At 43.1% G+C, this 22,451-nt stretch overlaps 1 protein-coding gene across 2 annotated transcripts in view; it reads left to right on the top strand.

Annotated features, from left to right (window-relative positions):
- The window catches only part of PDE4DIP (phosphodiesterase 4D interacting protein), a 102,797-nt gene that overhangs the window by 40,598 nt on the left and 39,748 nt on the right, over window positions 1-22,451 (top strand). Inside the window, exons 1-16 of one of the 2 annotated variants that reach the window (XM_016223390.2) lie at window positions 1,705-2,903; window positions 9,480-9,611; window positions 10,301-10,420; window positions 10,661-10,753; window positions 10,881-11,093; window positions 11,521-11,679; window positions 12,480-12,593; window positions 12,785-12,922; window positions 13,868-14,047; window positions 15,181-15,375; window positions 16,029-16,196; window positions 16,331-16,412; window positions 17,745-17,836; window positions 20,444-20,560; window positions 20,873-21,010; window positions 21,995-22,107. In XM_016223390.2, coding sequence (XP_016078876.2) covers window positions 1,779-2,903; window positions 9,480-9,611; window positions 10,301-10,420; window positions 10,661-10,753; window positions 10,881-11,093; window positions 11,521-11,679; window positions 12,480-12,593; window positions 12,785-12,922; window positions 13,868-14,047; window positions 15,181-15,375; window positions 16,029-16,196; window positions 16,331-16,412; window positions 17,745-17,836; window positions 20,444-20,560; window positions 20,873-21,010; window positions 21,995-22,107 — 3,179 coding nt within the window. In that variant the 5' untranslated portion in view covers window positions 1,705-1,778. Of the gene's footprint in view, window positions 1-1,704; window positions 2,904-9,479; window positions 9,612-10,300; window positions 10,421-10,660; window positions 10,754-10,880; window positions 11,094-11,520; window positions 11,680-12,479; window positions 12,594-12,784; window positions 12,923-13,867; window positions 14,048-15,180; window positions 15,376-16,028; window positions 16,197-16,330; window positions 16,413-17,744; window positions 17,837-20,443; window positions 20,561-20,872; window positions 21,011-21,994; window positions 22,108-22,451 lie in introns of those variants that run through there. The other variant, XM_087827735.1, reaches the window with a different exon arrangement.

Raw genomic sequence — 22,451 nt, 5'->3', positions numbered from 1 at the left:
TAAGTGATCTGACCTAGGACATACAGCTGCATTTATCACCTTATCTCATTCCATAAGCACGTTCAGGTTTTCTTTGATTGTTGACTGATTTATTCCTGTTGATGGAAGCCTAGATATGTACAGCTCTCTCGGTATGTTGATCTTATAGCAAACATAGTCTTCAACGGTAAATTGCCTTTCCTCCATTTAGACTAACTTGAGTTTCTACACCAAGCTGTCTCTACCTCTATATAGTCATAGTTTAGAGACTATCCGTCAGAAGCAAAATCTTATTAAAGAGTAGAGAATAATACAAAGTAGTATTTAGTTTGCTCCTGAAAAGCAGTTTGTTTCATTCATCAGTGTTTCATTAGCATTTTCCCCAACAGAAGCAGGGGCTCAGATTGACTTAGACGGTAGCCGGCCTTGACCTCTCACAAGGTCACGTTGGTGAAATTCAGCATTATTGTCACTGGGAAAGGCCCTGCTCTGCGGGACTCCAGGTGAACGGCTGGGCTGTTTTCTTTCCCGGAGGGTGTCTGCAAGCTTCTCCCGCCAAGAACATTCTTTAATATAAATGATTTGAAACCTGGATTCCTGAGTCAGAGCTCCAGCCTCTGTGTGCACCCCAAAAAGGGTGGGGTGACTTGCAGCCGTGCAGCGCCGAGTGGGACAGGGCTCTGCCTGCAGTCGGAGAACCCCCAGCCCTGAGCGCGCAGCCGCAGAGCCGGGCCTCTGGTTCTGGTGTCGCCTTCCAGAACCGGAAAGAGAATTCGCGCGGGTAATCGACTCCCGGGAGGCGTATGCATTCCTGAGAAAGCCCACTTTCTCTTCTACTGCCTTTCAAATCTTGGCTACCCAGCGGCATCCCCGTGGTGTCCGCAGGACCCTTTCCCCGGCGACTGCTCCGTGCGGTCTCCCGATTTCTTTTGAAAAAGGGCGACGCCCTGCGGGCCGGGCCGGGCCTGGGGGGGAGGAGGTGGGGCTGCGCGCGGCGGGCCGGCGGGACCTGGAGGCGCTGCCCCGCGGCTCCGGCCCGAGGACGTGGCGCTCGCGGTGCAGACGGGGAGGGGCTCGGCTTTCTCCTCCCCGCGCAGAGCCTCGCGTCCTGCTGCAGGGGGTGCGGGGAGCACCCGTGCGGGACCTCGAGCGCTTTCTTGGGGAAATCTGAGCGGGGCAAGCGGCCCGACAGGGGCCAGCGTCCGTCCTGCCTGCAGCGCACTGTGAGCCAGGTCTGGGTTCCCCCCTCGAGGAGCGCTGAGCCGATTCGGGGCGAAGGGACACGCGTACACCCGCCACTCCGCATGCGCAGAGCCCAGGGCGGCCGCCCGGACTACAGTTCCCAGAGGGCCCTGCGGGAGGCCGTGGCGCTGCAGTCGCCGGCGCCATCTTGAAATCCGATCCTCAGCCCCCGAGCTCCGCGTCAGCCGCCGGGGGCAGCGGGTGCGCCGCGAACCCAGCCTGCAGAGAGGGAGGACGCGGCGGCGGGCAGCGGGCAGCGGGCAGCGGGGACCTCTGGGGGAGACGCGGCAGGTTCCGCGCGCGCGCCGCGCTCTTCGGTCCTTCGGCATCGCCCTGAGGCGCCTCTGCGCCCGCGCGCTCCCCGGGGGGGCGGGGCTGGCCTCTCGGGTACCCGGAGCTCGCGCGCGGGCGGCAGAGGTGACCCGCTGCCCCGCGGGGATCGCACCGGGCTGTGCCATGCGGGCGGCCCGAGGCCACCGAGGCGGACGACGCAGCGCAGCCCAGCGCCGGTGAGCGATCACGGAGCAGCAGCCGCCTCCGGGGAGCCGACCGGGAAGATGAAGGAGATCTGCAGGATCTGCGCCCGGGAGCTGTGCGGCAACCAGCGGCGCTGGATCTTCCACACGACGTCCAAGCTCAACCTGCAGGTCCTGCTGTCGCACGTCCTCGGCCGGGACGTGTCCCGCGACGGCAGAGCCGAGTTCGCCTGCAGCAAGTGCGCTTTCATGCTCGATCGGATCTACAGGTTCGACACCGTCATTGCCCGCATCGAAGCCCTGTCGATCGAGCGCCTGCAGAAGCTGCTGCTGGAGAAGGACCGCCTCAAGTTCTGCATCGCCAGCCTGTACCGCAAGAACAACGACGACGCGGGCGCCGAGGCCAGGGCGGGGGGCGGGACGGTGGACCTCTCGGGCCTGCCCGACGTGAGGTACTCGGCGCTGCTCCAGGAGGACTTCGCCTACTCGGGGTTTGAGTGCTGGGTGGAGAACGAGGACCAGATTCAGGAGCTGCACAGCTGCCACGCTCCCGAAGGGCCCGGGAGCCGGCCCAGGCGGTGCCGCGGCTGCGCAACCTTGCGCGTCGCCGATGCCGACTATGAAGCCATTTGCAAAGTGCCTCGAAAGGTGGCGCGGAGTATCGCGGGTGGCCCTTCCTCCAGGTGGTCCACCAGCATCTGCACGGAGGAACCGGCCTTGTCTGAGGTTGGGCCTCCGGACTTAGCGAGCGCGAAGGGACCCCCGGATGGAGAAAGCATGGAGGAAGGGACCCCGGCGTCCTCCGTGGAGTCTTTGGAGGCGAGCGTCCAGGCCAGTCCTCCGCAGCAGAAGGAGGAGGAAGCGGAGCGAAGTGCGAAGGAACCTGCGAGGTGCGACTGCTGTTCCGAGGAGCAGGCGCCGCCGCCTGGGTGCAGCCACAAGCTGGAGCTAGCTCTTAGCGTGATTAAAGGTCTCGATTACAAACCCATCCAGAGCCCCCGAGGGAGCAAGCTTCCTATCCCAGTGAAGTCCAGCCCGCCCGGAGCCAGGCCTGGCCAGGGCCTGGCAGATGGAGTCAGTTCCAGTGACCTTCACAGGTCTTTGAAACCCCTTTACAGCACACCTGTCACTTACTCCCTGGAGATTTCAGACTTGCAGGAGCTGTGGGACGATCTCTGTGAAGAGTATTTGCCACTCCGGGTCCAGGTACATACACAACAGGGCTGCAGAGTGCCTGTTTGATTGTGGTTATCCGGCCTCAAGCTTCACATGATTTCTGTCTAGGTGAAGGTTGATAAGAAAGTTAATCTTCGAGACCATTTCTGCTGCACCTTTTTCCGCCTGTGTCCCATTTAGTACCTGTGAGGCACACCCAAGGTAGTTTGCCTCCCACAGTCCTCTTTGTAGCAACATCTAGTGGCCTTTCCATTATCAGAACGGCAGTGAGGACCAAAAAAAAGATAAAGATTTCTAATTCACTTTGATCCGACGAAAAAAACCATCATCTTATTTCTGGCACTAGAACTCTTCCCTCTTACCCGCCCCCCCCCTTTCTTTTTTGTTGTGTTTTTATTTTTAGACTTGTAGAGGTTTTCTCCCATTCCCTGAGGGAGATAGTTCTTCCCGGAGCATTAAGCCTTTCACCCTCAGGTGTGCTTCAAACTTATTAGAGCCTAGCGTAAAGGTTCGGGAAAACCTATTAATTCACCAAAGTATTGCAACAGCTGTGCAATATTTATACTAAACTAATACAGGACTGATGGTGACTGGCTCATAAAAGTGATTAGGGAATTCAAGTGTTGTATTTTACAGTGTTAAGGAGAAAGCTTCATAGCCAGCTTGTCTATTGAGCTCCTTTAGAAGATGTTTGATGTGAAGAAAGGATTCATCCATTATCAAGTAACAGGAGCTTTCATCCACTATACTCTTGAATTTCTAAGTGACTAGAAGATGGCAGTTGATCTTCATTTGAGCTGCTTATATCTGGCCAATTGATTTCATGCCACCTTTTAAAATTCAGCTATGTACAGGGACCTGACAGATGCTATTTTGTTTCTACAGCAACAGTAAATGCTAGGTTCAGTTAGCTTTGTGAAACATCTGGCATGTTCACTTGATACAAATTCGTTAGTGATGCCCTAATAAAGGTGGACCATCTAGAAGGCGTTTTTTGGAAAGCCTGCCATAGTCAACAGCATCCTAGAAATTTACAGCTTGATGACAGATTGTTGATTTTCACTTGAAATTTTTGAAAGTGGTTTTATTATATGTAAAGTTTGCATCACAATGACAAAATTGTCAGAGACAGTACATATGGAAGTGTTAGGGAAAGTTTTAAAATGTTTTCATTTGTATAAAGTAGTAAGTATCAGTATGCCTGATGCTTATGTGCTGCTTTTCTTTTGCTTGCTTTTCTTGGAGTAGAGCCTCGCAGCTAAATTTGGGCTTTACAGTATTTGTGTGACCAGACATAGATGTCACAAATTAAACATGGTGTTGTTTTCATATTAGGATCTAAAAGTAGGCCGGGCAGGGTGGGTGGGAAATAAGTGGGTTTTTTTTTTTTTCTAGCCTCTCATATATAGTCAATATTATAGAAAAGTAAAGACTTACAGGCAAAACAAGAGGAATTTTTAAAGCGACATTTATTTAAAAGTTCTACCTCTTGGTGCCTGTACTCAGCAATTGTTGGCGTTGGAAAGGATTTTAAAGATCATCTCATGTAGGCCCTCACTTTAGAGATTGAAAAGCTCATAGTTTAAATACTTAGCCCAGGCAGAGCTAAAGATCCCTAACCATTCTCAGCCAAGACCTTTTTATTCTGTATATTAAGCCACATTGCCTGATATACAATGAATTACATTTTAAACAAAGAGCCTTTTTTCTATAACCTAAGGATTCTGGGAGGGTTCTTTAGGGATTCTGTGAAGAAAATGGAGCACATTTAAACTATGTTGATCATATCTTTAGGTCTAAGTCCCTTTACTTCACTAAATTTGGACATTAGAAAAATAGACGTCACCTGGCTTACATTCTTAACTGTTTGTAAAACATTGAGAGGAAAGAGAAAATAGCATCCAGCTTGAATTACAGCGTTTAATTACCATGCCCTTTTCTCTAATAATTAAGGATGCGGGGGAAAATAGGAAGATAAACTGGGCTCAAAATATTTGCAAATAAAATGTGTATTTTGGGGCCCCCGTCTGTTCTTTAGGCTGGATTGACTTTTAAGCTCCCGAGGCCTGTTGTGCTTTATGGCAAAGCCAGAGCCAAGTGGAACAAAGGCAGACTGGTTTTTGTCTATTTCTCCGAACAAATGCAGAAAGAACAAATAAATGTAAATTATTTTTGTTAGTTGTCTTTTTAGTTTGTAGAAAGAAAAAACCATAAAAGAAAAAATTTTCCTTTAATTATATTCTACTGCAAATAGGAAGAAAGCCGCTTATCCTAAGAGCAAGATTGTTCTGTATGGTCATTTTGATTCCTTTGTTCAGCCCCCTACTTATCCCACGATGTGCACTGTTAAAGTGTCAGCATCACGGTGCCTCCTGATGGCTCTTCTTATTTTCCCTTTCTTGTTCCTTCTTGCTTCCTTATGTTATGGACAGGTAGCAACAGTGTCATTCTAAGACTGTAAATTGACTTATTTGCCTTCTGCAGAATCTGTGCCTGAATACCCAAGGTTGTCTAAACATCTAAAGAAAGTTTTAAAGTCTTATTGTAGCTGGTAATTATTCATCCTTTATTGTCTGGCCCCAAACTAGAAAAGCTATGATAGGAGGGGTGTGGTTCCTTCATAAACAGCAGTTCAACTCTGGCCCACGTGCAGTTTCCTTTTCTGGGTGAATTCAAAGAGCAGATCTTTGCTTCCAGCTTTGCAATGCCAGCGTCTGCTCCTGTGTGACTGTGGTAAATTATACCTCTCATAGTTCAGCTACATAGCCTAGGTCAGGCCCTCCGGAAGGTGTGTTAGATGCTGGTCAAAGATTAGGTCTTTAATTTTATGCTAGCTGATGGTTCTCCTGTATCTCCTCTTATTAACAATAGGATAGAAAATTATAGCAGTTTGAGGTCTATGACTTGCTATTGTGAGGACTAGAAAAGTGCCGAGAAAAATGCTGTTAACCCAGAAGGTCTAAATTACTGCCTTTTAGCCTAAAGGTCTTAACAATATACACAACATTAGGCCTGGAAACAATTTTCTTTTCTGATCCTGGATTTGTCCTGAGTCAAAGGCAACTTAATTGAAATTATTACAACATGATTTTAGTAGCTGATAGTCTGGAGATTAACACTGATCCACCACATCAAGTATTTCTGATTTCAGGCTCCATAAAGTGTTCGTAGGAGCGATTGGTTCATGCAGTTGATGCTTCCCAAGAATTCATGAGCTGTTGGCTCAGTGGGGCTTGACTAAGTGCTCCTTTGGCACTATGTTACCTGAAAGGACATTTTTCAGAGATGTAAAATAACAAAGTAGTATGAATAAAGAAGAAACAAGCCTCTTCCAGCTTTTAGGTCAGTACATTACAGAATTAGGAGTTTCCTATGATCATCTATGCCAAGATGGGTTCAGATGGGTTCCAGATTCATTTGTACTTTCATAATGGCATTCTTTGGCTTTAAAACTGTTGTTGAAACATCTATATTAAATACTTATCATCTCTCTACCCACCTATCTATTTGTAAGAGAGCCGCTGAAGGATTAGAACATTTGCCTGAGAATTAGGAGACAGGCCTATTTTTTGCTTGTTTGTTTTTTATTGTTCTTATTAAACAAAAACTTTTGGTCCCTCTAAATTTCAGGCATCATGGTAGGTAGTGGTTTAACAGAGGTGAGAGATACATTACCAACTTAAGTGCACTTGGTTAAATTGGAACCTTTTCCTGAGTTTCCCTGTAGCTTTGGACACATTGCTTACCTCTCCAAGTCACCATTTCCTCAAACGTAAGATGGGATTGGACCAGATGATTAGTTTTAAAGTTTTCCTCACAGTGCTAAGATTCTTTGGTTTAAAGTGCAGATATTACCACCTTTCCTGCCATTTTAAACTTGAGACTCTTGTCTCTAATTCTGTTTGTTACAGTTTAAATTTGAAAGGTATAATAGATGTTATTGGAAAGTTGTTTTACTTGAGGAATGAAGCCAGGTTTTATAGACAATGTTCTATCATTTAATAAATGATAAAAGTATTTATCACTTAGAATTCTTGTACAGGTCAATTAAATAGTTAATAGACATAATTTACACTGCTTCAGGGCAAACCTCTCCCTCTTACATCACAACAAGTATCTCACTTTTTCTAGGAGTCGTTTTCCTTGCCGCGCCCCTCCCTCTCTCTCTCTCTCTCTCTCTCTCTCTCTCTCTCTCTCTCGCCATCTAGTCCTGTTGACTGTGCCTTCAGAACATACCTATCCATTTCTGTCCCCCGCCATTACTACCACTATAATCCAGCCTGCATTTCACCTGCATTGCTGCATCAGCCTCCCCTCTCGTCTCCCCATTTCTACTGTGTTCCCCCATAATCCACTCATCACAGAGCAGCTTGAGTGACCTTTTAAAAAAATTAAATATGATTGGATTACTTTTCTGTTAAAAAACACTGCAGTCCATTCTCGTTTCAGTGAGAAGGATTCAGTTTCATTAACCCTGGTGTACAGAAGCTGTGCGTGACTTGACCCCTGCCTTCCTTTCCACCCCGTGTGTTACTGTCTCCTTTGGCCATTGTGCCCTGTCCAGCAAGGCAGCCGCTAGCCTCGTGTGGCTGCTGAGCGCTTGAAATGCGGCTAATCGGAATTGAGATGCTCTGTGCGTATAAAGTAAACCCCTAATTTCAAAGACTGAGTATGAAAAAAATGTAAAGTGTCTTGTTAATTTTTGTATTGAATACATGTTTATGATAGTATTTTGGAAATAATAGATTGGGTTAAATAAGGTATTTAATTAAAATTGCATTTACCTATTTATTTTTACTTTAGCCCATGAAGGTACTAGAAAATATAAAATTACTTATGTGGCTCATTGCATTTCTATTGGAAAGTGATATTCTAGTCACTTACACCTTTCTCTTTCCCAGGCTTGTATCCACGCTAGGTCTCTTCATTAGCTGTTCCCTCTGCCCAGCTAGTTCTGCAGATCTAGTTCAGGACAGGCTCCTTGTCATTCAGATGTTTATGTAAAGGCTGCCTCATAGAGACTTTCCGCTGGTCAACCAATTAGGGTAACTTAATTGCGTCTCCATGCTTTCTATTTTGCTGCATAAGGCTTGTCCCTATCTGACATTTTTGTGTGTTTCCATGTTCCTTTATATGTAGCTCCCACTCCAGTTTCCGCAGTGCTTTGTGTACTATGGCATTTAACAGATGCACTGGATAGTACAGGGCTAGAGTACAGTGAGCAAAGGAGATACAATGCACAGTGAATAGAAGAATGGATAATAGCACTGGAGAAACAGAAAAGGTTTTTCTTCGAAATCTTTATACTCCCAGTCAGTGGCTGGCAGGAAGGGATTTAAGGTTAGCTATAACTCCACTGCCTGCAGGGTGGTAATTAGTGTTTGAAAGTGTAAAGGAAAGAAAAAATGAATAGCAGTGCCTTTTTTCTCTACCTAATGGGTTTATATTTTTTTCTAATTGGAAGAGGGTGGAGCAGGGGGAAGGAGATGGAATTTAATGCCACAGTGAATTCCTAAAGCTTTATTTTAGTAAGGACTCTTAGCTCATGATGAATACTGGTACAGTTCAGTAAGTTCATCTTAGTCCGATTGATCATCCCATATATAAATAATATGTGGGGGTTTTTTATCCAGAATTGTTTTGGTGAATTGCTCTTTCTGTAAGACATACCTCCTTCTCAGAGCACCATGGACTTTAAAATTTATTTTTAAATACTTCTACATTTTATCTTATTAATTATTTTTGATCCTCACCCAAGGACATGCTTAGAGAGAGGAAGGGAGAGAGAGAGGGAGAGAGAAACATCCGTCAGCTGCCTTCCACGCGCTCCCCAATGGGGGGATGGAACCTGCAACCCAGGCATGTGCCCTGACCGGGAATTGAACCGGCAACTGCAGCCTTTCCATGCACAGGACAACGCTCAGCCAACTGAGCCACTCCCACCAATTTTATTTTTAAATAATTACAAACTTAGAGAAGTCGTGAAGGAGGTACGTGGAACTCTCAGATTACCAGTTGCCTAATATTTTGCTACATTTGCTTCTCCTGTCTATATAGACACACTTTTTTTTCATTCCTGAACCATTTGAGAAGTAGTTGGAGATACTACGCATCTTTACACCTAATACTTCAGCATTTATTTCCTGAAGACAAGGACATCTCTTACATAACTACAGTGGTTAATATTGATAAAATACTATTTAATGTATAGTCCATATTCAGAATCTGCCAGTGTTTCCAATAATGTGAGCAGGCACATTATAAGAAAGATGGTTGGACTATAACTTCCCTCTCAGGGAGGGCATAAGTTTGATCAGTGTGCCTTTTGAATTCCCTCATCGAAAACAGTATAAAGTGAATAATTTGGTCATCATCAAGCATTTTCTATTATGAATCCTCCTTTCTCTCTAAACTCTGAATTCATTTTTTTTAACCGAGTAGGTAGTGTTGGTGTGAGTGTGTAGGAGGGAATCAGTATTATTAGTAAGGAGCAAGACTGTCTTCAGGAATTCATACCGACGATTCATGCAACAGCTCTGGTTTGAAGATAAAATTTATTGTTGGCTACTTTCAACTCAAGTTGCTCGTCTTGCTGCTTCTTGCTAGCCCGTGACCGAAGAGTTACTCAAACAGCAAAAGCCGAATTCAGACGAGACCATTCTCACTCAGCAGTCTGTGTCTGATTCCCATGTGGCAGAACTCCAGGAAAAAATCCAGCAAACAGAGGCCACCAACAAGGTATGATCACTTGGTGGCTGTTGGAGATCACAGGCTTTCCTGAGGGTGGGACTAGCTCTAGCTGAGTCTGCTGACCTCTTTGGGAAGGACTTGGAATATGGATACTGTGTATTCCTGGTAATACTTGATTTGAAAGCGTAGTTCTCTTTATTTCGCGTCAGGACCTTAGGCTGTTATGCACAGATCATAATTTCTGGTGCCATCTAGGTCTGTGATTAAAACTTGAATGCAACCTTTAACTATATAAGGTGGCAACACAGGAGGTTTGTGCTTTTGATTTTAGCTTAACTTTTCACCCCTTCATAGCCCATGGGTTTTAACACCTGCTTAGAAGGAAAGTCCCACAATTTGGGATGCTGAGCTTCTGGCCTGGTGTAGTCCTATTCTATACTAGACAGCAGAAGCTCCTTGGTCTTTGTGTAAGTGCCCAGTATGGCTGCCATTATAGAGAGAGCACAGTGCATGAGAATTGAAGCAGCTGAGTGTAGAAGGAAGTATTTCACATTTCCTGCTGCTTTCTGTTGTTAATTGGCTTAGCACTTTAGTAGTCACTATATTTGGGGAAAATTAACAAGGTAATATTCCCCAAGAAATCCTCTAAACCTAGATTTGAGGGAGGGTTTTATGGTTGCCTTTGAGATTAAAAGAAATCATTGGTCTAATAAACTCTTTTACTTTCCCGGATTCAGATTCTTCAAGAGAAACTGAATGAAATGAGCTATGAACTAAAGTCTGCTCAGGAGTCATCTCAGAAGCAAGATGGTACAATTCAAAGCCTCAAGGAAACTCTGAAAAGCAGGGAGAGTGAGGTAAAATATATGGCAATTGAGGACCTACGAGGAAATTATTTGTCCCATTAAAGTTGCCAAGTATTCTATAGTTTTGTAGAAATGGATATTGTCAAACTGATAAATCTTACCCTAGAGAAAGTGTAGCTTAACCTGAATTGGTATTTTGAACTAATCCTGTTACTGAAATCAGTACAGACAAGATAGTGGAGTTAATACTTCGTTTACTAACATATTTGGTACTCCCTGTCTCATTTTCAGACTGAGGAGTTGTACCAGGTGATCGAAGGTCAAAATGACACAATGGCAAAGCTTCGAGAGATGCTGCACCAAAGCCAGCTTGGACAGCTTCATGTATGTGGGGTCCCATGGGCAGACTCCAGGGGAGGGCATGCCATTCTCTGTCACAGTCTCATCTTGTTGGTCTTCTCAGCTGCTCAGTGCTTGCCCTCCTTGTGATCATGATTTTTACTCTTTTCAGAGCTCAGAGGGTACCTCTCCAGCTCAGCAACAGGTGGCTCTGCTTGACCTCCAGAGTGCTTTATTCTGTAGCCAGCTTGAAATACAGAAGCTCCAGCGGGCCGTACGGCAGAAAGAACGCCAGCTGGCTGACGCCAAACGATGTGCGCAGTTTGTCGAGGCTGCGGCCCATGAGAGAGAACAGCAGAAAGAGGCTTCTTGGAAACATAACCAGGTAAATCATTAATCATTTTGTGGCCCTGAAGACTGACTTTGCCCTGATAATAATTCTTTATCAGGACAGTTTCTGTTGACCCTTTAGGCACTTACTTTATCTGAGTAATTCAGTTCAACATTTGTTGCCCTCATACCGTGTGCCGAATATAGGGCTGTGTTCTGGAAATACAATAGTTACGATCACAGGCTCTTGCCTCATAAGTTACTTGTAATTTAATATGAGTTACAGTCACATGAACAGAATCTCGGTGTGGTAAGTACTGTGGGGGGGAGGTATATATGGGGTCCTAAAAGGAATAGGAAGGGCTGAGGAAGGGAGCATTTAAAACCATGCTTGTGTCATCAGTTTGGCTCAAATAAACTCTTACAAAAATTCAAAAAATAAAAACTCAAATAAAATAGCAAAAGGAATCTGTTTAATTCAGGAATTGCGAAAAGCCTTGCAGCAGCTACAAGGAGAATTGCAGAGTAAGAGCCAACAGCTTTGTACCCTGGAGGCTGAAAAATATAATGAGATTCGAACCCAGGAGCAACACATTCAGCACCTAAACCATAGTCTGAGTCACAAAGAGCAGCTGCTTCAGGTGAGTCACACGATGATTTCAATGGAAGCTGGGCTCCTAGAGCTCTGAAGTTCCTGTCCATGTAATCTTGAGATATCAGTGCACCTCCGTTGAGCACCTGCCATGTGTAGAGTAGTGAGAGGTGGGAATCAAGAGGATTAAAAATAAATAGAAAGTACAATCCCTGAACCACGATGTTAACCAGGAAGTCTAGGAAACAATAAATATAGACCTGAAAGACTTGGGCAGTAAATACTCTGTGAGTCAGAAAGTGTGCTAGGTGCTAGGAAGACAGAGAAGATATGCCCCCTGCTCTCAGTCTAGTAGGTGAAGAGATTTGTGTAGAAATTTCCCCAGATGATAAAATGAAAGTTTTAGGAGAAAATGGAACACTAAAAAAGACAGTGATCACTTCTACCACCAACTCTAAGCTCCAGTCACATTGAATCCCTTCTATTTTATTGTGCATACAATTTGTCATAATATACATATATTGTGCACTTTTTTTTTTCTCTGATAGAAATACCTCCATCACCTCTTCACTTGAGAAACTCCTAGTGCTTTCAAGACTCAGCCAGCAAATGTGATCTTTTGTGAGACCTCTAGTCACACTTTCAGGCAGAGTTAGACAATGCATCCTGTGTTCCCCTAGCTAGCTGTGTGTGTGCGTGTGTATGTATATATGTCTGCTAAACTGTTCCCCTTGAAAGTGATCACATTTTAGGTTTTTTCCTGAATAAGTAACAAATTGCTTGGCTGAGTATGAAAATTCAGTTAGTACTGGATAAATGAATAAAGAAAAATTTTTTTGGCTTCATTAGGAATTTCGGGAGCTCCTGCAGTATCGAGATAACTCGGACAAAACCCTTGAAGCAAATGAAATGTTGCTGGAGAAGCTGCGGCAGCGAATACAAGATAGAGATGCTGCTCTAGAGGTATGTCCCTTAATTTTACTCACAATGCTACGGACTGTTCTGTCCACATAGGTCCTGTAGAAATCTGTGTCTACTGGGTTTGCTGCTTTTCAGAGTTGATTCTCCATTTCTTTATATTTGGGTTCTTACTGAAAAAGGGTGATGAGAATAGTGACTCTTACAGAGCTTTAGGATCCTTGTTTTCCTCGCAGCGGGCTATAGATGAGAAGTTCTCCACTCTAGAAGAAAAAGAAAAAGAGCTTCGGCAGCTGCGTCTTGCTGTGAGAGAGCGAGACCTTGACCTAGAGAGACTTCGTGGCATCCTCTCTTCCAACGAAGCTACCATGCAGGTAAGAGTGCACTCTGCGTGACTCGGCATCCCTCTCTCACTTGCCTTCCTGAAGCATCAGCCCTTTGATCGTTTTTCTGAAAACCAGCGTGTTTGCTTTATAAGAAAAAAATACAAAAACGAAATTAATAGTCATTGGTTTCATCATTAGAGATTAGGAAGTGAAGAGTTTTAGCACTTTCATGAGCTTTGTAGGGGGAGCCAGTGAATATAGATTTCTGTACATGGTTCTAATTAATTTTTTTAAAATCTTTTTTTAAAAAATATATCTTTATTGATTTCAGAGAGAAGAAGGAAGAGGGAGAGAGAGAGAAAAACATCAATGATGAGTTGTCATTGATCGGCTGCCTCCCGCACGCCCCCTACCGGGGATTGAGCCTACAGCCCAGGCATGTGCCCTGACCGGGAATTGAACTGCGATCTCCTGGATCCTAGGCCGATGCTCAACCACTGAGCCATGCCCGGCCGGGCTCTAATTAATTTCTAATCCTTGTCAATATCTGTATACTTTTACATAAGCATTACCAGGGCGCAACTGTTACATTGTGGTTTTCTCATTAATGTTTCATACATGTCATGTATGATCAAAATCAGAACATTTGTTTATTTTATTAATATTTACTGTGGGCTATTTTGGGATATTTATTTTGGAGCTGATGTATCTGTCTGCCTCTTCTTACAGCAGCTCTTCGCTTCCTGTATAGTACAGCCTACTTACTCCAGAATGTCATTTATCATGTATATTTATCTCTCTACAAGCTAGATGAGAGTTTCTAAAAACAAAAAATAGATTAGTATGTCATTTTTTGATTAGATACTAAGTTTTCTCCTTTTTAAAAATAGTTGATAATATAGGAGATAATTTAAAGGTAGATCGGGTTTCTTGTGTAACCTGAGGTGTGTGGGGTGGTGCTGGGACTTATCGCTGCTTTCTTTGTGACCGTAGAGTATGGAGAGTCTCCTGAGGGCCAAAGGCCTGGAAGTGGAACAGTTATCTGCTACCTGTCAAAACCTCCAGTGGCTGAAAGAAGAAATGGAAACCAAATTTAGCCATTGGCAGAAGGAGCAAGAAAGCATCACTCAGCAGTTACAGACATCTCTGCATGACAGGAACAAAGAAGTGGAGGCAAGACTTCAGTAACTTACAGGCAGTTGGTTTAGTGGTTGCACAATCTCTGTCTTGGGTTAGGACTCTTGAGGTCTGGGAAGCCAGTGACCCAAGTCTTTAATGCCATTCTGTGCCTAGGCAAGTCATTGGCTTTCACTGGGACTTTTCTCCCATCTCCTATAAACTCAGGAAAACTATATCTTTCTCCAAGAGGTTGTGTGAGGATTAGTGAGTTCTAAAAAATGCACCTACAGAAGGGATTAAGAAGTACAGATTGGTAGATACAAAATAGTCACAGGGATGTAAAGCACAGCATTGGGAATATAGTCAATATTGTAATAACTATGCAGTATGTGGTGCCAGGTGGATACTTGAAATACTGTGTAAAGTATATGATTAACCACTATGCTGTATACCTGAAACTAATACAAAATAGTGTTGCATGTAAACTGTAATTGAAAAATAAAATTAAAAAAAAATTTAAGTGCACCTACAACGTGATGAATAACCTTTATTGGTTATGGTGCTCATGCTATGCCAGGTACCATTTTAAGAGCTTAATGGATATTAACTCATTGAATCCTCACAAGTCTATGAAGTACATATTTTAACCCCTCTTACAGATAAGGAAACAGACTTGTGAAGTAACTTGTCTCCACCCATTAACATAGCTCGTAAGTGGCAGAGCCAGTGTGTAGCCCGGCAGTGTGTAACCACCAGGTGTGGTTAGTGTAGAAATGGGAGCTGTGTCACCATGCTAAGAGAGTGCGCATTGTTTGTTTCCAGCTTATCATTTTGTGTTCGCCTATAAGGTTACACTGGGGAGAAAATAAATGAACTGAGTGTCCGTTTATTCTCATCTAATATTAATTATGTGCCCTGAGCCAATAGAGGAAGGACTTATTTCTGAAAACAATATGTCAGTTGCCATGATCAGTATTTTTTGTATTGTTAGTGTGCATTCACTGAGCATCTTTTTACAGCCTTCTATGTGCAGGCTGGTGCTAGATCTGGGGAAACAAAAGCAAGTGAATCTTCAGAATCTTCAGAATCTCACAGCTCTTTCTTCTATGATAGACTCTTATAAGCCCTTAGATGTATAGTAGAGGGAATTCTTTCCTCCAAAACTTACCCTGTTTTTTCTGTCTTAGGATGTTAGCGCAACGTTGCTCTGCAAACTCGGACCTGGGCAGAGCGAGATCGCTGAGGAGCTGTGCCAACGTCTGCAGCGCAAGGAAAGGATGCTGCAGGACCTTCTCAGTGATCGAAACAAACAAGCGGTGGAACACGAAGTGGAGATTCAGGGCCTGCTTCAGTCCATGAGCACCAGGGAGCAGCAGAGCCAAGTAAGGACCAACGCACAGAGCAGGAAAGGGTCACCTAGTGCATTTTAGTCTGCAAATAGAGAGCACTGAACCTTGTAATGTGTCTGTTCATGTCATTTACAGTTCACTCTGTTAGGGATTTTTCCCTTCGATCTATTAGCGAGACTACAGTTTTACGTCAGTCATCAAAGTATGAAATGTGTTTGGAACACTGCATTTGGAAGGCTGCCCAACAATGCATGTCCCCACCCATTAACTCCATTGTGTACATTTTCTTTTCCTTAGTATTCTGATAATTTTGACACAAAGGGTTATGGGGTCAGGAATGTTTACATTCTGAATTAAGACATGAGTAATATTTTGTATTTCCAGTCAAGGTGTGGGAAAACTTCTGTGTATTTTCTCTTCTTGTAAAACCTTAAGAGGAAAAAGAGATTATATTTTTTCAAAGCCATGATGAGAATAAATAATCTCATAATAATATGGGTTTTTCTAATGTTCTACCCAGGAGGGACTTTTCACTCATTGACTATATTTTCTCCTGTAAATTGAAAGCAAGGAAACTATATTCTAGGGTCCCAATGGCTTCATAAATGGTTGGCTCTTTACAAATAACATCAGAACACAAATTTTGTTTATTATTGTAACTTTCTGATGTGTGATTCCCTTACTAGGCTGCTGCAGAGAAGATGGTACAAGCCCTAATGGAAAGAAATTCAGAATTACAGGCCCTGCGCCAGTATTTAGGAGGAAAAGACTTCGCGATATCCCAAGTACTCACCTCTAACCAACTGGCTGAAGTTACCTCCATCAGCCCCCACCTCGGAGAGCAGATTGATCAAGTAAGGACTGTAGACTTGTGCAGATATTTGAGGCCTAAGTTTGATAATTAACTGTCTGAGAACATCCCAAGTCCTTGTCATTGTGATCACAGTGCCTGCATCTTCCTAAACCCCCCAACTCTTCCCATTTTCAGGGCTCAATGCATATGCTCTCCAGAGATGATAGCACATCATTGACTACCAAAGGGGATGCCAGCATACCCAAGTCCTCATTAGGTAAGTACCGAATTTCATTTCGTTACGGAATCTCTGTTTTCCTTCCTGTAATTCTCTGTTAATGTGTTTGGCCAAGACTCTCTTTCCCTTCCTACCTAATAGAAAAACCCAACTTGCATTCCCCTGAAAGGACAGAGACATGTCTGCTCTAGGAAGGACGCCCCTTAATTGAGGTTGTTGCTCTGGGAGGACACACAGTTTGGCCCAGGGAAGTCGAATCTTCCTTTTCAGACAGCTTTGCAAGGATTCAGAAACACAGGAGTAGTGTTTTCAGTCCTGCACAGCAGGACCTCGGGGCTGACACCTTGGTGTCTTTTAAGAAGGCTGAGGACGTGTGCTATAACTTGACATCACCTACATTACCATGTTGGGAGGGGCAGACATTGTACACTGAGTTATTTGCCAGGCTCAGCTCCACCCAAGGGATGGTTGTAGACCTTGAACTCCCTAAAAACAACCACATTCTATGGATGGTCGGAGCAAAATTCAAATGGATGCCTGACCTTCAAATAGAGTCTCTGACCTTCACAGAGCAAAAGATTAGGATCTAGGGTAGCTTTGAGGAAGACATTCCCCAGTGAGTTCCGTGACTAATGAAGTGGTCCCTGTAGTCCTATGATAAGAAAGGTTGTGGACGTATGATTTTTAATGATATTAAGAATGAAGAAACTTAGTGTCTGTGTTACAGTGTAGAGTGTTTTGAATTCCATAGATAAGTCATGGAGGTAGTCATTTTTTAATAGGAAATTTTATGCTGGCCAAAGAGTGAAGAATGCCGGGTTTGTTTAATTTACTCTCTATATGCCTTTTCTTAAAAAGTACATTTCCCCAATTTATTTTCAAATTTCAGACCTATAGAAAGTGGCAAAAATAGTATATTGAATACCCCTATGCACTTTTATTAAGACTCAGCAATTGTTAACATTTTGCCACGTTCATGTTATTTCTTTGTATGTACACACACAAAGATATAATTTTTTTCTGAGCCATTTACAATTTTATCACAGACATCATGGCACTTTATCACTAAAATACTTCATTATCTATTTCCTAAGATCAAGGGCAGTTGCCTACATAACTACAGTATAACTATCACGCAGGAAATTTAACCTTTGTGTGGATATTCTCTGGTTTATTTCATCTTCTTTTTATAAGCATATAGGTTGCTTGCAGTGTTTTGCTTTTATAAATAACCTCACAAAGAACAACGTGTATGTATAAGTTGTTTTTTATTGTCTGAGAGTATCTTCAGAGTAAACTTCTGAGAAACGAGGCAGCAGAGATCGCATTATGTTGATAGTGCCTAAAACTAGCACTATTTTTCAATTTTAGGAGACTTGGACACAGTTGCAGGGCTGGAAAAAGAACTGAGTAATGCCAAAGAGGAACTCGAACTCATGGCTAAAAAAGAAAGAGAAAGTCGGGTGAGTTTTCTAGTCAAGCCTAATCTCTAAATTCCTGGGGTTTCTTTCAAAATAGTTTGTATTTAAAAGAGTTCGGTTCTCCAGGTATAGCATCTGGGTCCAAAAACAAGGTATGCCTTTTTTCTTTCTTTCTGGAGAAAAAAATATAAATCACTTCATATACACATTACCTCCCAAGATGCTCTTGTTTTTATAAATGGGGACTATTAAAACTTTGTAAGTGCTGAAATAACACAGTTTTCTCTGCCCATTGCTAACTGGAATAAAATAATTGTCAAGTACTTGGGGGTAAATGACAGGCTATATAACTGCTGCTTAGAATTATGACAGATCCATGAAATTAGTTTTGGAAACATGGAATAAGAGAAATTTGAGAATGAACAACAGTGTTTATTGAGTACTTGCTGTCTGCAGTGCACCGTGTTGGGTACTTAAGTTGGCACTAATGCTTACAGTTCTAGGCAAAGCAAGGGGTATTGGCTCTAGTTTATAGGTGAAGGAGCTGAAACACGGATTTTTTTAAAACATGGAGGTGGGGAGTAGTCACATAATTAAGAAATGCCGGAGCTAAGATTTAAACTCAGGTCTTTTGTGACTTGAAATGCCTTTTAAATGGTCATTTCCCAGAACAGATGTTCCCCCCCCCATCTTTATGCTCTATTTCTAGCAATAGAGTTTTCATCAATTTTCTTAGAAGTGACCTCTCAGCCTTACAGAACCTCTTTCCCTTCTGCCTCCCTATGCAGCCAGTTGTGTGTCCAGCTATGATGTGGAAGAAATATTGGGGCCACAGTAGGGTGTTACAGACGGAAACCAAAAGCCTTTATGTTACCATGGCATCTATGTTAGAAGATCAGTCAGTGTCACGGGTTCCTAAGTCAAGTTCAGCTGGCTAATCCGTATAGCTCCTCAGTCTTGTTCCACCTCTTTGTCTTAGGTCTGTAGCATAAAACCTGTGTTCATAGTTGTGATGAAGTTATCTTATTATACCTCTTAATGTCTCTTTTTACACCATTTATCTCCTTTCAAACAGACTTCACTTTATATGATTAAAGTTTGAGGATATGAAATTGTGTGGCATTTAAAAAATACCAGTTTTAAAAATCCCCTAGCTCCCCTCCCTTTTGGGGGGAGGCGGGCTCTGCCCTAACCATTAGCTGATTATTCATGTCAGATGTTTAGTTTTCATATGCTGTTCTTGTTTTTTCTATATATACTCGATTCAGAGCAATGTTAATTTTTTGTCTGGTCCTGTTTTCAGGATTACAAAATTATAATGATGAAATGTGTATTTTGAGTGAATGATATTTAGCTATATTATACCTTCATGTGTTCATAACTACCAACTTCTCAGTTTAGCGTCTTATATTTATTATCACCTTTCCTCTAATATTCGGTATTTTCCAAAAGCCATGAAGATTTTCCCAAATTTTTACGCCCCCGCCCCCCACTATCTTGAGATGATAGTAGTAGTAGCAGTAGTAGTTGTCATTCATTGAGTGCCTGCTGTGTGCCAGGCACTTGAGACACATTTCTTCTCTTCTCACAAGCCCTGAAGAGTAGATAGTATGCCCATGTTACCACTGAGGAAATGGAAGCTCAGTTTGAATGTCCTGTCAGGGATATTATGCCATGATCTAAAACCCATGAGTGTCTGACTGCAGACCTTTATCATGCGGCAATGATGTTTCTTACTCATGCTTTCATTTTTCTTCAGTGGAGCAGATACCTGGACATTTAATGGTAGAGATCTCTGAAGAGGGCCTGGTACATAGCACCCCTTTTTCTATAACCAAGTCCTGAACAAACTGAGAAATAAAGTGATGGCAGATAGTGTGATACTTTATCTACTGGGTTACTGATGGAGGCTTAGGTAAAGAACTGAACGCGTGAGACAAGTGGGCCTGCTAGCTGGTCCCCGGAATTAGGTAGACTTACCTACCCAGTCACAAGTAACACTGGGCTTCAGTAGATCCGCCTAGGACATATGGTTAAGCACCTAGTAAATGTTAACAGCCACGGTTATCATCATGATTATTAGTGAACTTTGTCATAATAGAATACTTGTCATTTTCTGGTGAGGAGAGATGGATGATACAGCACCAAAAGTTTAGGGCATACACTACTAACATTTGCTAGGACTTCATGGGTGGTGGTGTGTTCTTCTGTCAGGAGACAGGTAACTTTGGTGATGTCTTGTGATATTAGCAACTATTGATGCTCGATGCCTGTATCCATTCATTCATTAAGGGTTGCAAAATGAAATTACTCCATCAGTTTTTCATCATCTTTTCTTGTGTAAAGAAAAACTCCATCTATTCTTGCATTTGCTAATGGTGACCATCTTTTTATGATACATAAAAATTCATTAATTCAACAAATTTGTTGTGTTATTAATGTTGAGGAAATTGGAGGACATCATTAAAACCACTGTCACAGTTTCCCATAAAGCATCCTTAGGTGCCACACTGTATGGTGTATCGATCTGATCCAGGAGAGCACTGTTCATGATCTAGTTTTACTTGCATTACTAACTCCGTGTTAAAATATAAATGTGATGGATACTGCTTTCTCAGCCCACTGACTTGTGAATTCTTCTTTGCACAGATGGAACTTTCTGCTCTGCAGTCCATGATGGCTGTGCAAGAGGAGGAACTGCAGGTGCAAGCTGCTGATATGGAGTCCCTGACCCGGAGCATACAGATTAAAGAAGACCTCATAAAGGTCTTTCAAAGCTTTCTAAAGACTATTGGAAATAATGGCAGCTCAGGATACCTGTAGGGCATCTACAAGCAACATTTGGATGCATTGAATCCCTTGGCCAGTGCTTATTTCTTTGATACACTCTTAGAGTCTCTTGATATTACCACCTTCTCTTTGACTTGTATCAGAGTTACTAAGACTTCGTTAAGAATATATCATTACCTTCATATAGCTTACCAATATCCCACTTGAAAGCATAGCAGACTATTTTAGGAGCATTTGCCCCTTTGCCGAGTAGTGTTTTTATTACTCTTCTTGTTTTTTTACTTCTAGGACCTGCAGATGCAACTGGTTGATCCTGTGGACATACCAGCTATGGACCGCCTGACTCAAGAAGTCTTGCTTCTTCGGGAAAAAGTGGCTTTGGTAGAATCACAGGGTCAGGAAGCTTCAGGAAACCGAAGACAACAAGTAAGTTACTGGAATATTCACCTCATTTTTACTGTGAATTAAATAATGGAAAAGCTGTCAGTCTCAGCTGTGAAAGGGTCTGTTGATGGAATTTCATAGAGAATCTGCTGTAAAGTGTCCTGCCTGGTCGGTGGCAGCCAACGAGCCTCCTTCCTGACACTTGTGATTGTGAAAGAAGAGTCCCTTTCTGTCACACACTGTCAGTTATCCCTCATCCTGGAGTCACGTCTCAGCTGAATCCTCATCTGCCTGCATTTAAACATTTTTTTTAAATGGTTAAAGTGTTTCAAAAAAGAAAAGAAAAAGACCTCTGCCTCTGTCCCAAATTCTTTTGTAGTTCCTACCCCATGTCTAACCTATTATCAGTGGTAAACTTTTCAAAAAGGCCTACTTGCCTGTGCTCCTGGTCTTGCCTGTCAGCCCTCTCTCTAACTGCTCATCTCACTCCAGTCTGGCTTTTAACTCTTCCAGTTCACTTAAACCGGTCTCTGCTGGTCATACACTGTCATAGCACTTCTTCTTGATAGCACTTATTAGAGCTTACAGTGACACCGTGACAAACGCGGTTCCCCCGACTAGACAGTAGGGTCATTCCTAGAACAGATAAGAAGGGGCTCCGTAAGTGTTTACTGAATGAATGGAGACGAGCAAGTCCTGTTATATGTTCCCCTCGCACCCTTCCTCTCTCCCTTCCACTCCTTTCTCTCAGCCTCTTTCCTATGATTCTGGATCCTCCCTGTTTTCTACTTTCTTCCATGTTTAAATTCTGCCTCATAGGGTTTTAAAGATGAAAAAAGGTAATGCATGTGACGTTGATTTAAAAACTAAAATACCATGGAAAACTGAAAGTAATAACAGTAATAATATAGTGAGCTTCCTCTTAGTCACAGTACATGCAAATACATTCCTTTGGTGTCTTTCCCAGGATTAACTGGCTTCATGTCTCATGTCTCCATTTGCACATTTCTTCAATTCTTTTCTCAGCTGCTGCTGATGCTAGAAGGCCTGGTAGATGAGCGAAGTCGGCTCAACGAGGCCTTACAAGCAGAGAGACAGCTCTACGGCAGCCTGGTGAAGTTCCATGCCCATCCCGGCAGGTAAGAGAGTGGCCGTACTGGTTTTCCTTTCATTCTCATTACGCTCAGACGCTTACGATAGTGAAGAGGGGGAAAGAAAGCAGAGACGGCTGCTGGGACTGCCCAGTCTGTCCTCGGTCGTGTGGATCACTCAGAGCCCGAGTGTCTAAGTCTTAGGTCAGTCATACAGCTATTGCAGATTTCAAATGAGAAGACCTGGCAGGTGTCTAAATAATGCCTTGCATATAGAAAGCGCTCAGTGTATAGGCCTTTTATTTCTCTGCTCCATGCCCTACTAAAGGCGGCTCTGTTATAAGACTAAAGCTATAAAGGGAACCGATATCCATTGAATATCATTGAAGAAA

This window comes from Miniopterus natalensis, chromosome 19 (genome assembly GCF_054644295.1).
Source record: "Miniopterus natalensis isolate mMinNat1 chromosome 19, mMinNat1.hap1, whole genome shotgun sequence".
NCBI lineage: Eukaryota > Metazoa > Chordata > Mammalia > Chiroptera > Miniopteridae > Miniopterus > Miniopterus natalensis.
Note: the sequence above shows the minus strand (reverse complement) of the source record. Positions and strands in the feature narration are given on the sequence as shown.